General features: G+C 40.0%; 1 protein-coding gene across 2 annotated transcripts; it reads left to right on the forward strand.

The window, feature by feature from the left end:
* The first annotated feature begins 13 nt into the window (after nt 1-13).
* TRIM23 (tripartite motif containing 23) lies at nt 14-18,218 on the forward strand. 2 transcript variants are annotated; one of them, XM_081929404.1, is made up of 11 exons: nt 14-156; nt 2,835-2,997; nt 6,988-7,109; nt 7,692-7,970; nt 8,537-8,719; nt 10,185-10,400; nt 11,547-11,681; nt 12,953-13,082; nt 13,177-13,287; nt 13,792-13,916; nt 14,316-18,218. In XM_081929404.1, the coding sequence occupies exons 1-11, from the start codon at nt 34-36 to the stop codon at nt 14,493-14,495; spliced, it is 1,767 nt and encodes a 588-aa protein (XP_081785530.1). In that variant the 5' UTR covers nt 14-33; the 3' UTR covers nt 14,496-18,218. The 2 variants fall into 2 exon arrangements, with proteins under 2 accessions (XP_081785530.1, XP_081785531.1); XM_081929405.1 differs by lacking the exon at nt 14-156 and adding an exon at nt 163-421.
* The last annotated feature ends 50 nt before the right edge of the window (nt 18,219-18,268 follow it).

The raw sequence follows: 18,268 nt of genomic DNA on the forward strand, positions 1-18,268 counted from the left end.
TTTCCTGGAAAAGGCGAGCTGTCAAAGTGATGCATGATGGGAGCTGTAGTTTTTTTTAACGTCCCTCGGCGCCGCCATCATGGCGGCCAATGGCATAGTGGGCAACGGGGAGTGACAAGATACGGACATGCGCAGTGCTTAGAAACCACAGACCGGGTTAAGATACGGGGAAAGCGACCTTGTTGTGGGTGTTTTGACGTTTGTCTCCTTTACCTACGGCTCTCTTTGGTGACGTAGGCGCGTAACCCCGCCCCGTCTCCAGGGGGACACTCCGCTGTGGGAGCGGCGAAGGCAGCTTCTTCTTGGTCTTTCTCCTTCCTTCTCCAAGATGGCCGCGCTAGGTGTAAACAAGGTCGGGGCTAGTGCGGGGCTGGATGCCGGGAGCAGGCAGAGCCGGAGTCCGGCCGGGCCTGTGGTGAAGGTGAGCAGAGGGAGGCCGGGGGGGGGGCTTCCAAGCCGCCTTGGCGGAGCCCCCTCGTCGTTCGCTGTCTTGGGTGGGGGCGGGAGGAAAGAGAGAGAGAGGGGAGCCCCCGCCCCCTTTGGGCTCCCGGGCTGTAGCGCCTTCATCTCCTGCAAGAGCCTTCACGTTTTGCGGGTCGGTTCTCTCCGGTTGTGCCCATGTTGGGCAACCCTCGTGTGTATTTACCCCGCTCCCCCTTCACATTACACAGACACACACAGATATTGTACACACACACACACATATATATGCGCGCGCGCGCGCACACACACACACACACATATATATATATATATATGCTTTCGTAGATTTTCACGGGTACAGGAATGCAGGTTTTGGTGTCCTCGGGTGTCTTCCCGTGTAAAAGTTGAGGTCTCACTCGTCATCTTCAGGCTGGTGCTTTCGGCTTCTTGTTACTGGAACAGAGCAGGATCTCAGTGTTTGAGTTCCTATAAATACTGTCAACAGTATTTATAGGAACTCAAACACTGAGATCCTGCTCTGTTCCAGTAACAAGAAGCCGAAAGCACCAGCCTGAAGATGACGAGTGAGACCTCGTCGAAACGTCGCCTAGACACCCCAACTTTTACACGGGAAGACACCCGAGGACACCAAAACCTGCATATATATATATATATATATATACACACACACACACAGAGAGAGAGAGAGAGAGAGACACTTGTATGCTACGTTGTATGTTCTGTACTGTTTAAAGCAAGGGGGTGTCCAGAGCAATTTACCATGCGTGTCAGATAGGTTTGACAAATGAGGTGGGACAAGGTAGGGGGAATCTCACATGTAGGGTTCCAGCTTTTTTCTCTGGCAGGTTTCTAGCTTTTTGCATCTATTCAGTAGGCGGTAAATAAGCAAGCGGAACATCTTAGGACATGAAGATGCAGCGGTGGCAAAGAAACAGAACATGTAGGGTTGTGTGCAGCTAATTTAGACCCATCTAAATTAATGGACATTACTAACTTTGATTCCCATGGGTCTGCTTTGAGTAGTTCTGCCTGTCATAGAGTTGCTGAAGGTATAAGGAAATGTTCCGTTATAGATGGCAAGAATATAAAGGGGCAGAACAGATGAAGAGGCGAAACTGGTACACTGGGATTCCCATGCATTTGGGAACTGTGCAAACATTTGTTACAGAACTGGAAACATATTAAGTATCGTAAACAATATGGAAGTTATATCTTGATAGCCTTCTGTCTTATTTTGAAAATATTGCAGGGGGTTGAACTAGATGGTCCTTCCAGCTCTACAGACCTATGATTCTATAATTCTTTGATGCAAAAATGCATTATGTTCGTTCCACAAGAGTGTCTAGTGACCTTGGGTGGGTTATAATCATGAACATGAGATCCAGTTTGTGGCTATACATCATTTTTATGTTCTGCCATACAGAAAAATGTGCATAATGCAGATAGAAGTTACCTTGAGCAATAGATACTTAATAATCCTGGTCCAAAATGTATGGTTTCACCCTAAGGGTCAGCCTGACAGCTGAGTTCACGAGAGTTACAAACCCACACAAATGGGTTGTATTCCAGCTTGCCCACATCTATGTTAGTTACAGTGGTGGGTTTGTATTTGCTATTTTAATACAGGTATTTTAAATTATGAATTGTTATATTATTGATATATACTTGTTTAATTTGTAATTTTTGCATGCCGTCTTATTAAAAGTTTGTTTTTTAAAATTGGGATATAAATTTATTAAGTAAATAAATAAATAAATTGGAATTTTTGCTGTTGTGGAATAAAAAAATGTGATTTCTTATAAAGACCTTTGTTGGAAAATAGTTGTTACTTTCTTTGAAGTGCTATCTTAAGCTCAGTTACTTGAAAGGTTCTCCATCCTGTGTAGAAGTACAACTATACCGAGACTAATACCTATACCCCTTACCTAGAAGTAAGCCCCAATTCACTCAGTAGGACAGATGTGTGTAGTAAGGTCTAGGGAATACAACATAACCACTAAGGAAGTGCTTTGGGTCATGGACTACAGTTTTTAGGATCCACTATTTATCTGGTAGTTCTTAGTATATAGAGCTAACCTGAAACTTAATCATAATGAGGTCTGACCGGAGAGACTGATGCAGCTGTCCTCATCCCCATCCATAGTGGCATCTGTTGGCTGCATCCAAATAGACATTGTTAACAATGAAGCTGGCTTATACCGAGTCAGAATATTGGTCTAAGTTAGTACTGTTGATGCTGACAGGCAGTGCCAGGACTTCCGGCACAAGTCCCAGGCCTACCTGGAGATACAAGGGATTGAACCTGGGACCTTTTTTGCTTGCTCTTTACCACTAACTTTTAGCTCTTCCCTAGTGCTTAAAAACTGAACGTATTCCCTTGTAAATTATAGGTTCTGGAATGTGGAGTCTGTGAAGATGTATTTTCACTGCAAGGAGACAAAGTTCCCAGACTGCTTTTGTGTGGTCATACAGTCTGTCATGACTGTCTCACTCGACTTCCTCTCCATGGCAGAGCAGTTCGGTGTCCTTTTGATCGGCAGGTTACTGAATTAGGTAAGCTGCTTATAAATTGTTGAATTAAGAACATAAGAAAAGCCCTGTTGGGAAGACTAATGACCTGTGTAGGTCCACCATCCTGTTCTCAAATTGACTAACCAGATGCCCATGGGAGGCCCACAAGGAGGACACCAGTGCAGCAGCACTCTCCCCGCTAGTATTAGTACTACCTCTCACGCTGGAGGTAGCAGTCATTTTATATAGGTTCGCCAAATGGGCAGGTACAACAGACGCACTTAGAATATATCTGCATAGCTTGAATATACTGAGGCAAACCACCACTTAAAAAACAAAACACTGACATTGGTTGCAAGGCAGTTCAGAAGTTTGACTTGTGCGCTTCAAAAGTTGCAGCAATGTGATGTGATGAAAAGAGCAATGTGCACTATGAAAACGTATGGAAGATTTGATGTTTTAGAGGAAGGATTGTTGGAAAAATGCTCTTGGGGAGACGGTGACACCCCCCCCCCAGGACCTCTGAGCGTCTCCCGGTAGGCACGTCTCTGGAATGGCATGTCCCTTCATCTCCAGAGTGCCTCTCTGCGACTCTCTTCATATGAAAAGTACACACGAGTCTTCTAGCATCCTACAGCAAGAAGAAAGAAACATCCGTAGATCTAAACTACATTTTATTTACATTCTATACTGACAATCCATAATCACGTCTGTGTTCTCCAAGCTCTGGCAGAACAACCTGTTGCATACTGCAAAAGTGAAGGTACAGTACAAAAACACGCTCAGATGGAAGAGATAAGACAGTCTTCCGTTTCCACACTCTTCACAGAATGACTCATGTCATTTATACTAATCACACTAGCAGCATCAGCTGCATAAAATTCCCACCAGGGATAACCTCATTTGAACATAATAGATTATCCAACCTATAATGTATTGAACACATTGAAATATACCTTAAAGTAAAACAAATGTAGGATTTGCCTGTAAGAACATTTACTTTTGAGAAGCCTTGGTGGCATGAAAGCAAAAGTCAAAATCCAAATTTTTCCGCATCAACAAGGGTTTCTTGAACTAACAGTGAAGAAACATAGGTCTCTAGGAAGCTGCCTTACACCATGTCAGGCTAGCAGTCCTTCTAGCTCAGTATTGTCAGCACTGACTCGGGTTTTGGACAGGGATCTTTCCTTACCTAGAGATGCCATTGAATCTACCATTGAACTATAGCACTTTATTGTAGCCCACTGCCGCCAAGTGTGCAACATCATTCACTCAGAACTATATCAACTTTTTATTTTATTAAATATAGGTGGTAGGCAACCAGTCATATTCAGAGTAGGCCCACTGAAATCTGTGGATTTAGTCATGACTAACTTAAGTCCATTGATTTCAGTGAGTCTGCTCTGATATTACTTTGTTTGATACCACCCTATATTTCTAATCTTGCTCGCATTATGGTAACATTGTAAACATTGCTTGTGAAGTTATCTCAGGATAGCTGTTTAGTGCTTAATGTCATAAGACAATAAAAATGGTAGCAAGGTCAGACAGGTTGAGTCAAGCAAGGTTGTGTTTATAATGCAAAATAGGTCTATTATGTAGCATTAATTTGTATAATGCCATCTGTGTGCACGGAACTGCAAGGAGCAGCATAAGAAAAAGACATGTCCCTGCCGTGGGGAGGTTACAGTCTAAATTTGAGGTGTAGGGAGAGGTAATAGTGCATAAATATGTATACTTAAGGATTTGTTCTGGTTGAGCTGAGGGCTGTGAAAAGGGGGGGGGGGTTGGTGAAGGATTTGTAGTAGGGAAGAGTGGCATCAGGTAGGGGGCAACACTGCAGAAAGAACTGAGCTGTTTAAGAAAGCAGACATTTCCTTTTAACCACAAATACTAGCTTCGTTTGTACAAGCCAACTCAGATCCCTATTAAGTTAGGGTGCAGTGACCCAGAACAAAACCTTTGAAGACAAAAGGACCCATCATGTGCTTAATGAAACAGTGTGTGGCTCAGCCTTCATAAGCCTTACTCCTTGTAGTATCTTACAATTAAGCTGAACAACCTGAATATGTTTGTGCCTCAGTCCTAGGGAGAAATCTGGGAAGAAATCTTTGCCACACCTTTCATTTTCTCTCCCCTACTCACCGCTCAAATATTGAGTGATGGGGAGAAAGCAATTTGCCGCTTTCCCCCTTTCCTGTTTGTAGAACTTGTAGGAATTCCTTCCATGATTTTTCAGTCTTCACTTTGCATTCACCCCCTTCCAAAGGATACACAGTTCAGTTATTTGAAATAGGATTTGACTTTCTGCGAATGGTTACACATTCTCATCAACAGCACTAAGGGACCTTCATCATGGAGGTGCATTAAATTGTTTATTCACTTTTTGCCAATCGCTGTAAAGAGACTGCTAGTAACCTCTCTGAATTTTCCTCCTTTCGGTGGTGGGAGAGTTTGGAAAGGGGCTGAAAAGCTAAGCTATGGAAGAGAGAACAGCCTGGGCAGAACAGAAATTAAAATAAACACCAGATCCAGTATGTACATGATTAACACTAAATTAGCACCACTACTCAATAATCCTCCCCGCACCCCTTTTTGTACTTGTGTGCTAGACAATCACAGCTATCCTTTTCGAGTTTTGGTCTGGTTTCTTGGGCAGGAGAACTCTTCCTAATGTCTGTTGCTGAAAAGTATGTGTTCTGGCTCTGATATCCTCAGTCACTGATGAATCAAAGAGGAATGTTTGCCCATTTCGTGACTGGTGTACTGTAATCAATGGGCTCAGTATTCACTCCATGATTGCCCACATAATGCAGTCTTGTTTCTGATATGCAGGCTCCCTGCTATTCAAGCTTCATGCCTTTTCTAAGGAAAGGCTGCCAAAATCTGTAGGTTTGTTGTTGTTTAGAATGTTCCATAGATTTCATGCAATAGGCATATCTATAAAATTATGTAACCTGCACATATAGTGAGGAACCTGGCAGTTAGCACTTTGAATAGTTCCTACATTAGCTGAAATAAATTTGGACAGACTTAATCAAAACCACCATTTGTTTTGAAGTACTGTACTGGAATCCATCTATGAAAATATATACATGTGAAAAGGTAGAAAACCCAGCTGTCCATGAAGTATTTATCCTAACCTCTACCAATATTAGGGACGCAGGTGGCGCTGTGGGTTAAAGCTTCAGCGCCTAGGACTTGCCGATCGAAAGGTCGGCGGTTCGAATCCCTGCGGCGGGGTGCGCTCCCGCTGCTCGGTCCCAGCGCCTGCCAACCTAGCAGTTCGAAAGCACCTCCGGGTGCAAGTAGATAAATAGGGACCGCTTACTGGCGGGAAGGTAAACGGCGTTTCCGTGTGCAGCTCTGGCTCGCCAGAGCAGCGATGTCACGCTGGCCACGTGACCCGGAAGTGTCTCCGGACAGCGCTGGCCCCTGGCCTCTTAAGTGAGATGGGCGCACAACCCCAGAGTCTGTCAAGACTGGCCCGTACGGGCAGGGGTACCTTTACCTTTACCTTTACTACCAATATTTGGGTGGGTTAATTAAAAATTGAAGCCAACAGAGATAGAAGCAATTTGTAGTGGGTCAGTACAAATTCAGTAGCACTAACATATTTAAAGGCTTGCTGTTAAAAATAAATAGCACAATTCAGCCCAATACCCGCGTTTTGTACCCTGTTGAGTTCTTCAGTGTGTCCCATTAAAATGAATGAGCCCTAAGTTATTAACTTTAGACCACACAAAGGCTTCAGATCAAAGATTGATGAGTAAAAGGAAAAATATATTAGTGTTAATCTATGAAGTCTTCTGAAAGCAGAAAACTTCTCACACTGATGTTCCACAACCAAACATGGGGTTACAGTAGGTGAAATATAGTAAATAAGGAAGATCCAGCATATAGTTTATAAAATCTAATGGACCATAAGATCTTGAGAGAGAGCTCATGCATACTGAAAAACTTTTCTGGCTATGGAATCACTTTTCAAAAGAATATTGTTTGTGCTGACTTTATTTTTTTCCTCCAAAACAGGAGATTCTGGTGTCTGGGGTTTGAAAAAAAACTTTGCTTTGTTGGAACTCCTGGAACGACTTCAAAATGGGCTTGGTGGTCAGTGTGGGACAACTGAAGAAGCCATTGGCCTCTCTGGAGAGGTAGTAGTAATCAATTTTGTATTTCGTTTTGTGTCACTTTCAGAGTAGTGTTCCCCATCACTTTTTTATATTTCAGTTTGATTGTCCTTTTCAGATGTCATAAATGTTTGATTTTAATTCAGTGATTTCAACATTACTACATTAACAACTAAAAGACCTGGACCTAAATTACATGTTCAGGAGTATCGAGTGGTACAGATTCTCCTGGACTATATAATTTCAGATTTGTACCTGCAGTCTCAATCAGAACTGTCAAGTAACGGCTGTTCTATTCGATATTTCTGACTATATAGTAGTTTCTAGAAAGTGTATGCTAGTTCCCTAGAGCAGGTATCTATAAAATTTTGTTTCATCGATTGGGCGATAATTGGGCAAGCATTGGGATTTTGATTTGTAGCCATAATAAGCTTTCAGCACTTTTATTCACCAAGGTGTTTGAAAAGATTTTACTGATTTAATTGTGTGCATTTTAGTCTGTTATTCTTGTTAATGCTGTACAATGCCTTGGAATCTAATATTGAAAACATTTTTATGCGACCAGTTACCATGAGTAAATAATGTTCTAGTTTTTCTTTTTGTTAGTGCATTGTCCGCTGTGATGAAGATGAAACGCATCTTGCTTCAGTATACTGCACTGTTTGTGCCACTCACCTGTGTGCAGAGTGTTCCCAACACACACATTCCACGAAGACACTTGCAAAACACAGACGTGTGCCCCTTGCTGATAAACCTCATGAGAAGACCATGTGCTCTCAGCACCAAGTGCATGCTATTGAATTTGTGTGCCTGGAAGAAGGGTGTCAAGCCAGTCCTCTCATGTGTTGTGTCTGCAAAGAATACGGAAAGCATCAGGGTCATAAAGTAGGTTGTGTCAATTCTTTATTGTCCATCTATGTCATTGTTAATATGTGACTGAAAAGGAGAATTTGTGTTGGTTTTTTTGCCCATTTGACAAACCATCAGACTATATTTTGTTCCCTCTCCTGTTCTTTACATTACTTATTTAATAAAGGCGATGTTCCATTAAGCTATCACTAAAGCTGCTTTCCTGCTGTCACCTAGTAGGGCTGCTAGACAATTTTGTGTTCATATATTGATGTATAATACTGACCAGCTAATGCTTATATTTAATTTTCCATCTCTTTTGAAACATAACTAGTCTTTACATACTTCTTGTTAAATAATAATAAAGTTTTTTAAATCTTACTATGATAAATTAAAGATCACTGCTTTTGAAAGATGATTCATGCAAAGGAGCATGCAAAGACTAGTTACCTTGTGCGCCTACATTTCTGAGCTAAGCACCTGAGGCAGAATGTCCAAAGTTTTCTCTTTTTTTCTCTCTCATACTGTGTGGGGGCAGAATTTGTAGATGGGAAGAATTTGGAAATGGGTGTTCAGATTTACTTTTGATGCTTTCCCCTTAGCACAGTGTTTTGGAACCAGAAGCAAACCAGATCCGTGCTTCCATTTTAGACATGGCTCACTGTATAAGAACTTTCACAGAAGAAATATCAGATTATTCTCGGAAACTAGTTGGAATAGTTCAGCAGATAGAAGGAGGAGAACAGATAATTGAAGATGGAATTGGAATGGCTCATACAGAACATGTAAGCAAGCTTGTCATTTCCTTAACCTGCACGTAATCTCCATTATTATATCTCCCCACCCCTTTACACTTTTTAAATGAAGCAGTATGCCACATTATCCAGTATTAACATGACTCACAAAAGCTTTTTCAAGGCCATTTATCAAAAGTAAGTTGGTATGGGCAAGGGTAGAGGACCTTCTGGAAGGAGAAGATAGAGCCAAGAAGTCTGTTCTGTTAACTCACCAGTGGTAATGGACTATTTTGCAAAGCTGTTTTTCAGAAGAAAGCAGCCATGAAGAAGCAGAAATGATTGATTTTGGAATAATTATAAAGATGATAATGAAAAATACAGCTAGGATACAAAGTGCATGCCTAAGTACTTAGACTTACCTAGTAGGATTTTTATTTACTGTATTGCCATATCATTAAATGATTTGGAAAGTTTTTCATTTCAAGGACACCAACCTTAGTATTATGCAGAAATAGCAGTGTTGATTGTATAAGGTTTTCTGTGGAAACATCATGAATTAGATTAGCTTGCATATTTCATCTGTTAGTGATCAGGCTAATTTGAATGAAGATACATATTAGAATACCTAGTATTTTTGTTACACTTTGTTTTAGATGTAGCAATTTGTGTGTGGTACATAATTCTGTACTCTAGTCTAGAGCTACAGTTTTGGCCCTCAGTTACTTCTAATTTGTGAATTTCACTTCTAAAAGCAATGAGTTAATAGGTTTACAGTATTTTGCTAAGGCACTTGGCAAAGGTTTATTCAAAGGACAGATACTACTAGGAAAGTGGAAGTGTTAAGAGTAGTTCTAACAGTGAGCTGTTAATATATATTATGGAGTACTGTGCCTCTTCTAGCTGGGTTGATTCAGAATAGGGAGTCAGCACTTCCACCTCTCAGGAGAGCCAACAGAGATCATGAGATTGAAAACATAAAATATTTTGGCAATACTTTAACATTCATTTTTTAAATATTTTATTAATTTCCCAAAAACAACAAAAAATAAAAACAACAATACATATTCAAACATTAAAAAGGAGTTGACTTCCGCCTATTCCCTTCCCTAGTTCCATTGTTTATCATCATACCACATGTCCGTTTTAAATTGTAAAATCATTAAAATTACTTATTGCCCAGTAATAATGTCTTTACAAGTATTTTTAAAATCTTGCTAATGTATTAACCTGTGTACATTGTTTCTGTTTGTATGCAATAAAGTCCTTCTAATCTTATTGTACTCCTTTAATATTCAAAACACACTGACATTCTTCTTCTAGCTTTCCTCACAATAATGGAGGCTGGTAGCATTTTAAAAATGAACACTAATTTCTGCAGAGATATGTCTTGTGTTAAGCAGTCTACTGGAAATTTGTCTGCCAGCCCATTGCAATGGAGAAGGATATTAAAGCTCTGTCTTAAAGAGGTCTGCAACAACGTAATGTCTGTCTCCTTGATTTCATAACCACCCAGGTCCCAGGTACTGCAGAGAATGCTCGTTCATGTGTACGAGCCTATTTTTCTGATCTTCATGAAACCCTCTGCCGCCAAGAAGAAATGGCACTTAGTGTGGTTGATGCCCATGTGCGGGAGAAATTGATCTGGCTTAGGCAACAGCAAGAAGATATGACTATTCTCTTGTCCCAGGTTTCAACAGCTTGCCTTCACTGTGAAAAGACATTGCAGCAGGTGAAGTATCCATACAGTGGCCCTCTTCCATATATATATGTACTTTAGGTTGCTGACTAAGGTTGACAGTGTCAGGTGGTTTATAAATAATTTGTAAAAGTTTCTGTTGGGTGAGTCCCTTGTGGGAGGGAGAAGTATTGGATAACAAAATAATTATTGTTGGGGAAATACTGTGTTAGGGATTTGCTTTTATTGGGTTAATTGTACGTGTAAGCTTAGTTATTCTAAAATTCTGCTTCTACAAATGGTGATTTGGGACACAGCAGTGGTTTGTAAAAGTTTCTCTGTTGGGTGAGTGCCTTGTGGGAGGGTATTGGATAACAAAAGGGGGGAGATGGGAGGCAAAAGTGCTGTAGCTCTGAAGGCTTGCGGATAGCTGCCTGAAGCCTGGAGAGCAAGAGGGGTCGGTGCGCACTGACCCCTCTCCCTCTCCAGGCTTCAGCGAAAGCTTGCATTCACTCCATAGGACGCACACACATTTCCCCTTAATTTTTGGAGGGGAAAGAGTGCGTCCTATAGAGCGAAAAATACGGTAGTTGGTGATGCCTTTTTCTAGTGAAACGTTTGGGATCCACACTTTGGAGAAGTAGCTAGTTGTATAGAAATTAATGTAGAAACCTATTAGGCTTGGCCTTAAGAGACAAAATACTGTAGAGGCAATGTTCTTACATAGTCACTTGAGCATTAAAATAAAAGTGTTCAGCTGCCTCTCGTTTACCAAACAAAATAAAACAAGAAAAGGAGCAATTGTGTGTGTTGATAGTAGCACCCATTTTTAATCCTAATTAGATTCTTTTTCCTTTCAAGTCTTTATATTTGCCAGTGTTGTTTCAGTTGAATAATACAGTAGCTTTCTTGTCTTGGTTCCTGTGTAGTGTTACTGTGTTTTCCTTAAGACAAACAAAAGCTTCTGTGAACAGCATGCATTCCTGTCTTCCATTTCTCCATTGTTGATGTATCATGAAACAATTCATTTCAGTTATAGTAGAGTTTTAAATCTGCTTGAGTTAAAGTTCAATTTTAAATTTAGTAAAAAATGTAACTTTCTTTTTGGTAGACGTAACTTCTTGCTCAGATGGATTTTGAGAAGGAAAACACATAGGTGGTACTGCATTCATTGTATTAAATTTAGCTTCCTTTTTAAAGGATGACTGCAGAGTTGTCTTGGCCAAACAAGAAATTACAAGGCTTCTAGAAACACTACAAAAACAACAACAACAGTTTACCGAGCTTGCAGACCATATACAACTTGATGCTAGCATTCCAGTTACTTTTACAAAGGTACAGTTTTCTCATGTTTAGGTTGCTTCAAGACTTTGATCATGAATCCAGAGAGAAGTAAGAATTCTGTCCCCTTCCTTCCTTCCTTCCTTCCTTCCTTCCTTCCTTCCTTCCTTCCTTCCTTCCTTCCTTCCTTTCTCCCTCTTCTCCTCTGCCACCCTAAGTACAGCAAGAAACACTCATGGCCAGCTGGCTTTTTAAGCTCCCCAAATTACAAGTAATTTGCAACACTGTGCAATCATGTCTTGATATATATACATTTTAAAAAAAAGATAGACCCGAAGACTAGGCTGACTGTGTAGGAATGTTTTTCTTTTCTTTAACATCCTATAAGTCATGGTGGCTGTTGCCCTAATTCAAAGTGTTTTGGTTAAAATAGTATCTGCTAATGAAATGACTTTGCACCTTTTCAATTCTGAATGTTTTTGTTTAGTCAAACATATTATCTTGCAGATTGTCGGACTAAAATTTTAACCATTCTGGTCACAAAACTTTTAGTATCCTCAGCAAAAAAACCCAACAACTTACCAATGGGATAAATTAATCAAATGCAAATGGTCTTCAGCTCACACCGTGTGGCTTGCCCTTCTTTCTTTCACCTCCTGCAGCCCCCAAGCGCTGGATGTGCTACTTGGGTTATTTTCTTTTGAATATTTTATATTTTTATTTGCAAATCATTTAGATCTTCTTGGTTAAGGGAAATCTAACACTTGTTTAAAAAATAAATAAAAGTGTTGGCTTTCTACTTAGTCTTGGCTCACCCACAGAACGGCATCCTTTAAGGTGAAACTTATGTATCCTAAATGAGACACAGTGTCAGAAATTCAAAGCGCTCCATGTGTCCACCCAAATACACCTGCACAAGAAGTAATCAATTTCTTCTGACTACTGCTCCTCACACTACAATGGAAACTCCTGACATTGGGTGGTATTCAGCTAAATTTTACTCAGAGGAAACCCTCTGAAATTACTTAACATGACAAAATAATTTAAGTAGGTCCACTCTGAGGAAAATATAGTTGATGGCCCATCAATACATATAAATTCATATACCCCTATGAATCGGAGCACGAGTTTCTTCCATTACGACATTTAATCATCTTTGCAGTTCACGAAACTTAAAACACTCTTAACAAGCAAGAAACTTACATGATACATTACATTAGGATTTTCCTTTGCCACAGCACCTTGAGCTAATAAAAATTCTTTTTGCGGGTCGTGGGGGGGGGGACAAACTTCAGGTTTCTCAATATCTTTTTGCTTGGCTGCAGGACAACAGGGTACACATTGGGCCAAAAATGGAGATTCGGGTTGTAACTCTGGGATTAGACGGAGCTGGCAAGACAACCATTTTATTTAAGCTGAAGCAGGATGAATTCATGCAACCTATTCCAACAATAGGCAAGTAACATGGATTTTGGAACCAGTGAAATGTCTATATAAATCCTTTGTCAGAAGTGTGGTTAAAAGGCCCTTCCTTTCCATCCTCCTTTAGGTTTTAATGTTGAAACTGTAGAATATAAAAATCTGAAGTTCACTATTTGGGATGTAGGAGGTAAACACAAGCTGAGGCCTTTGTGGAAACATTATTACCTCAATACACAAGGTAAGAGTGCCATATTTCATATTTTGACTCACTGAAATATACAATGAATAATTATGCCTATTAAAAGTAAGAAAGGGAATGTTTCCTAGGTTTATTGTCAAATGATGTAATTCTAAACACATCTGTTTGAAAGTAAATTCCATGGAAATCAATGGGTTTTGCGTTTCAGGGTACAACAATTCAGGGATCTGACTGCTAGACAACATTTTAATTTCTTCAGTTTTGTTCTCTGTGACGAGTGACTTGCATTTATTTTCAGATTTGATTTTTGGCTTTGCTTCAGACTAATACAGTTTAGAAAGTTGTACAGTGCAGTTTATTTTAGTAAAGAAAATGGTTCAATTGCTAGTTTGTAGTACGTCAACAATTTCTGGAAAATATGTATAGACTTCAGATGTAAAATATAGGGCTGGAGTCTTTCCCCTGTTTCCTAAGTTATAATATCTGCACGTGGAATGAAAATGTGTAGCAAAATGCAGCTGCATAATTGTTCTCTTTCTGTAGCGGTGGTGTTTGTTATTGATAGCAGCCACAGAGACAGGGTCAGTGAAGCACACAATGAACTTGCCAAACTGTTAACAGAAAAGGAGTTGCGAGATGCTTTGCTGCTGATCTTTGCCAATAAGCAGGTATTGTGGTCCTTTTTTTAGTTTTCTCATTTGTCTCAATTTAACTTCATTTTGTTAGTGTAAAGTAAGTACGGAAACAAAATTTAAAAGGCTATATTAATTGTAATGTTTCCTCTGATAAACTGTTAATTTAGCAGAAAATAAATAAAAATCCCAGCCTTCTTAACAGTCTGTTTTGGGGTCTTCTATTAATTTCCAAAATCTTGCAGATAGAGTTCTAGCCACGTTTCTTAAAAACATAATTGGTACTTGAATACTTGTGAAGTATTTAAATATATTTAACAAATTTCTGTAGGTTTTCGCACTGACTTTAATTTTCAATCTGCCGCATTCATTAGGCAAGATTACTAATTCTTAAGTTACTGTCTATGCATTTAAGTATATGGTTGTTGTTTGCAGGATGTGGCAGGGGCACTTTCCGTAGAAGAGGTCACAGAATTGCTGAGTCTGCACAAACTCTGCTGTGGTCGGAGCTGGTACATTCAAGGGTGTGATGCCCGAAGTGGCATGGGACTGTATGAAGGACTGGATTGGCTCTCGAGACACCTGGTAGCCGCAGGTGTCCTGGATGTCGCATAAGGTCCTCTTGAGAAGTGTTAAGCTTGAAGATCACTTAATTTATTTGTGTGACTTGAGATGGTCAAACATGAACTTTTCATCTAAGGCTATGTATTCTAAAGAAAACAACTAACATTTTTGCTGGAATGCTTATTGGAGTGTGGTACAGTAAGTGTGTAATTCCTGTAAATTATGGTAATTTAATAGTGGCATGGTGGATTTGCAAGAAAGGTGCCTTGGTGTTTTTTGGGTTTTTTTTAAGAAATGAGATTTGAAATGTCTTACCTAATAAGCAACTAAATTATCTTCTCACAAGTACTTTAGGAACTTAGCATTTATTTGACCTTGCTCCTTTCAGAGTTGGCCTTGCTGCATTCGCTTTTTCTCAGATCTCACTTGGGCACGCAGGCACACACAAACCACTTCTTGATAAAAAGAAAAATGAAGTAGACATGGTGCCAGGTTGGGTGGGCATAGAGCCTGCGTACTTGTAGATGTATGTGCATTTCGTCTGGGTACCTTGTGTAGCTTGCATATGTGAGAGTGTGGAATGGGACACCTACCAGTGGCAAGTGGTCCTTGGTGAATGCTGCCATCAGACCAAAAGACCTTTGCCATCCTTACTCTATAGCTCCAAATACCCCCCCCCCCTTTGGAAGCTACTGCAGCCAAACTCCTTCAAAGTTTCATTGTCGTTTTCCTCCTTCGTCTTCCATCTTAGAGGAGAAAACACCACCTTGCAGAAGGACTAGCATTAAAATGGATGCTGGGGTTTCTCATGCAGGATGAAACACTTGGGCCTGGGTTAATGGCCGGTCAGGTCTCCAGCTCTCCAAGTGTAGACCTAAATGTGCCCTGGTTAAAATCTCTCCTCAGTTGTATTTGTTTGTCTGACTGAGGTTGCAAGTGGACGTTGTCTAAATACACATTTTTAATGACTTTTTTGGGGAAATTTTAATCAGCTTCTTAAAATCCTTCTTTCCCTCCTTCACCTGAATTCCATATGTACATTGTGCTATGCAGGCAACTTCTGATCTGGTGGTACATGATTACATACCCCTCTTTCCATAAGATCAGTAATGGTTTATTTTCAGTTCTTGATGGGAAATCATGTACGGTTTTGGAAAGCCGAAGTACCTCTCTTGCAACTCCCTATATAAGAAACATTGAAGCACAATTACACTGTCACAGTGGCTGCACTTTTACTCAAATCTGGGGTAAGCTTTGCCTTCAAAACTTCTTTTCGGCTACAATTCCATGGTGGATAGGCTTGTATATATATTTTCTAACGTCAGAGGATCTGTGAATGGGGAAAGCTCTGTAACAAGGATCTGTAGCAGTTTATCTTGTTAGCCTTAATCAGTTTATCACTTGGTTAGCTGCTTGAGCACATTGTGTTTTGCAGGTCTGTGAAATATTTAACCCAATTACATAAAGACACCAGTTGTTAGCATTTGGCTTCATCCTTTTGGACATTCAGTGCACTGAGGAAAGAGGATGTGTGTTTTTGACAGGACACTCGAGTTACAGGACCCAAGTTCTGTAACATACATCTGAATAACCTTCTGCAGATACACCCATGGAGGAATTGTGCGGAGCTGTGTGGAGAAGTTCCCTGTATCTTACACCATGAAGAGGGCATGTATGTGGTTGAGTAAAAGTTCAGAGCTCAAATGCTGATTCCACGCTGCTGTAGTCACTAGTCCCCAGGCTGAAGCAGGCAGGGTTGAGGCAGGCAAATTTGACTGCTGGTACTGGCCTAAAAAGGATAGTTCTGCTTTTTAAATCCAGATTCTCTCCCCAAGCAACATAGGAATTAAACTTCACACCCTTCTAATTGTGCTCTCAGCACAAGAATTTCTGCCTGCCGGACAAAATTATCCTCCCTCTCCTTCCCATGGACTGTTCCAGGGGTTTTACCAACCTTCCAGAGCAGATTTGGGAAAAGAGGGGTGAAGTTGCATTGCATTAGCAGGAGTCCTAGTGCTGGCTGGGTTAGTTGAATCTGGCCCATAATGTTCCTTTCAGAAACACTTTGAGTAGACTGTTTTCCCTATGTTGCTTCTAGATAACACAACTAATATTAGATAATTATAACTAGTAATTAGATAATCCTTTAGGATAGCAGTAGTCAGCTTACCCAGAGCAGCACCTCACCAGCTGTTCATGGTTCCACATGCAACATGTGTTTACTTCAAATAGAGGTCTGTTCAAAACGTTAATCCTGAAATGGTTGAACGTGTTGCTTTTTGTAACCAGCTATACACATTGAGGGATGCAGCGCAAGACCATACATAGGTGTTTTTTTTTTGGGGGGGGGGAGATTAAGTTGCACTGTGTCCAGTGAGGCTCTTTCCTGTGTAATTGAATGTAGGACTGCAGAACTACCTTTCCAACCTTTCTGATGAAATGTTCCTGGTAAGCTGATCTAGAAAAATGTTACTAAGGGCTCTCAAATGCTTTACAAGGATAAGACTCCAAAGTGTCTGAATACCTTGAAAGCTTCATGCAGTGTTCAGTTAGGAAGGAATATTGCATATAGTAGGCTGTCACAAATTCTAGGTCTGATTTTAAGCATGAGAATTCTGCTACTTAGCTGAGATACAGTTGTCATGATGCAGTTCCCTTCTTTTCTGGCTCTTCTAGATGAAGCAGATACTTACAACCACTCTCACTTTAACTAAAATCTTGTTTGCTGAATCCTGCTTCGTTACTGCAAGTGGCTATCACTGCCCATACAAGAGACCTTTACCCTCAAGGAACTTTCCTCTGCCTCAATGAATAACCTCTTCACAGCATACCACAAAGCTAGACTTGATGCATTTATGTGCAAGGCCTAGCTGTGTGTTTGAAATAATTTGGAGACTTTTGACTGCATTTCAGTGAGGCCAGGCTTTCACTTATTTATACCCTCTTTTATTTTTCAACCCTATTCAAATGCATGACAACACGTGATAATGCAGCGGTTGGGAAGGGTAAATGTGAATTGTTCTTCTGTGGCTTTAATTGCTGTAGCGTTATTGTTCTGGGCTCTCTTTGTAAAACACTCAAGATGTTTTAGGACATTGGATAAATACTTGTTTTTCAAAAACCTGTTTGTTCCTGTCAAGCTCTACTATAAATGTAGTGGGCTTGCATTGAAAGTATTGAAATCCACTTAAGTGACTGTGAACATAAGTGTTGCATTTGTTTGAATTCAAACAATTACCAGATAAAATTTTAGCAGCTTGTTTGTACTGTATATAACAATTTCAGCTATAAACTTCAAGCTTGTTTCATATGATGTTGAGCTTCAACTCAGTTTAGTATACTGATATGTGCTAGTTTTTAAGAAGTGTTTCAACTCCAAGGAGATTTTTAAAGGTTAGCATAAAAGCTGTATTAAGAACAGACAGTTTGTAAAACAATTGGGTCATAGTCTAGTTTTAACTGTGAAACTAAAATGCAACATACAGTGACAATAAAGAGGTGTATATTAACGTATTGCTTTAAAAAAATAACGTATTAATGTATAGGGCTTCATTCCTTGACATACTCTAGCTTTTAACTGTATGTAATGAATTCTTTTCTAATTGTGGGTTGGGAGTGAATGGAAGTATTGAGAGGGGCTATAGCACCAAGAATTTTATGTTCTGGGGCTACACAAGGTATAAAATAGCTCACAAAACAATGTTGGATTAAAAAAATTTGATGGTGTGATTTCAAAATGGCCTTGGACTCCTAACAATAAAAATTCTCTAACCAGCTGGTGGAATGTGTCGTCTTTCTGAAGTAGATTTTTGCCACTTAATTTT

The sequence above is a fragment of the Podarcis melisellensis genome (assembly GCF_964234715.1).
Source record: "Podarcis melisellensis genome assembly, chromosome: 11".
Taxonomy (NCBI): Eukaryota; Metazoa; Chordata; class Lepidosauria; order Squamata; family Lacertidae; genus Podarcis; species Podarcis melisellensis.

Bases quoted from the DNA above. Each gene is read 5' to 3' on its own strand.
- TRIM23 (XM_081929404.1), top strand. From the start codon at position 34: ATGATGGGAGCTGTAGTTTTTTTTAACGTCCCTCGGCGCCGCCATCAT. The intron at 2,998-6,987 runs GTAAGCTGCTTA...CCTCCAAAACAG, and splicing joins TCGGCAGGTTACTGAATTAG to GAGATTCTGGTGTCTGGGGT. The intron at 7,971-8,536 runs GTAGGTTGTGTC...CTTTCCCCTTAG, and splicing joins GAAAGCATCAGGGTCATAAA to CACAGTGTTTTGGAACCAGA.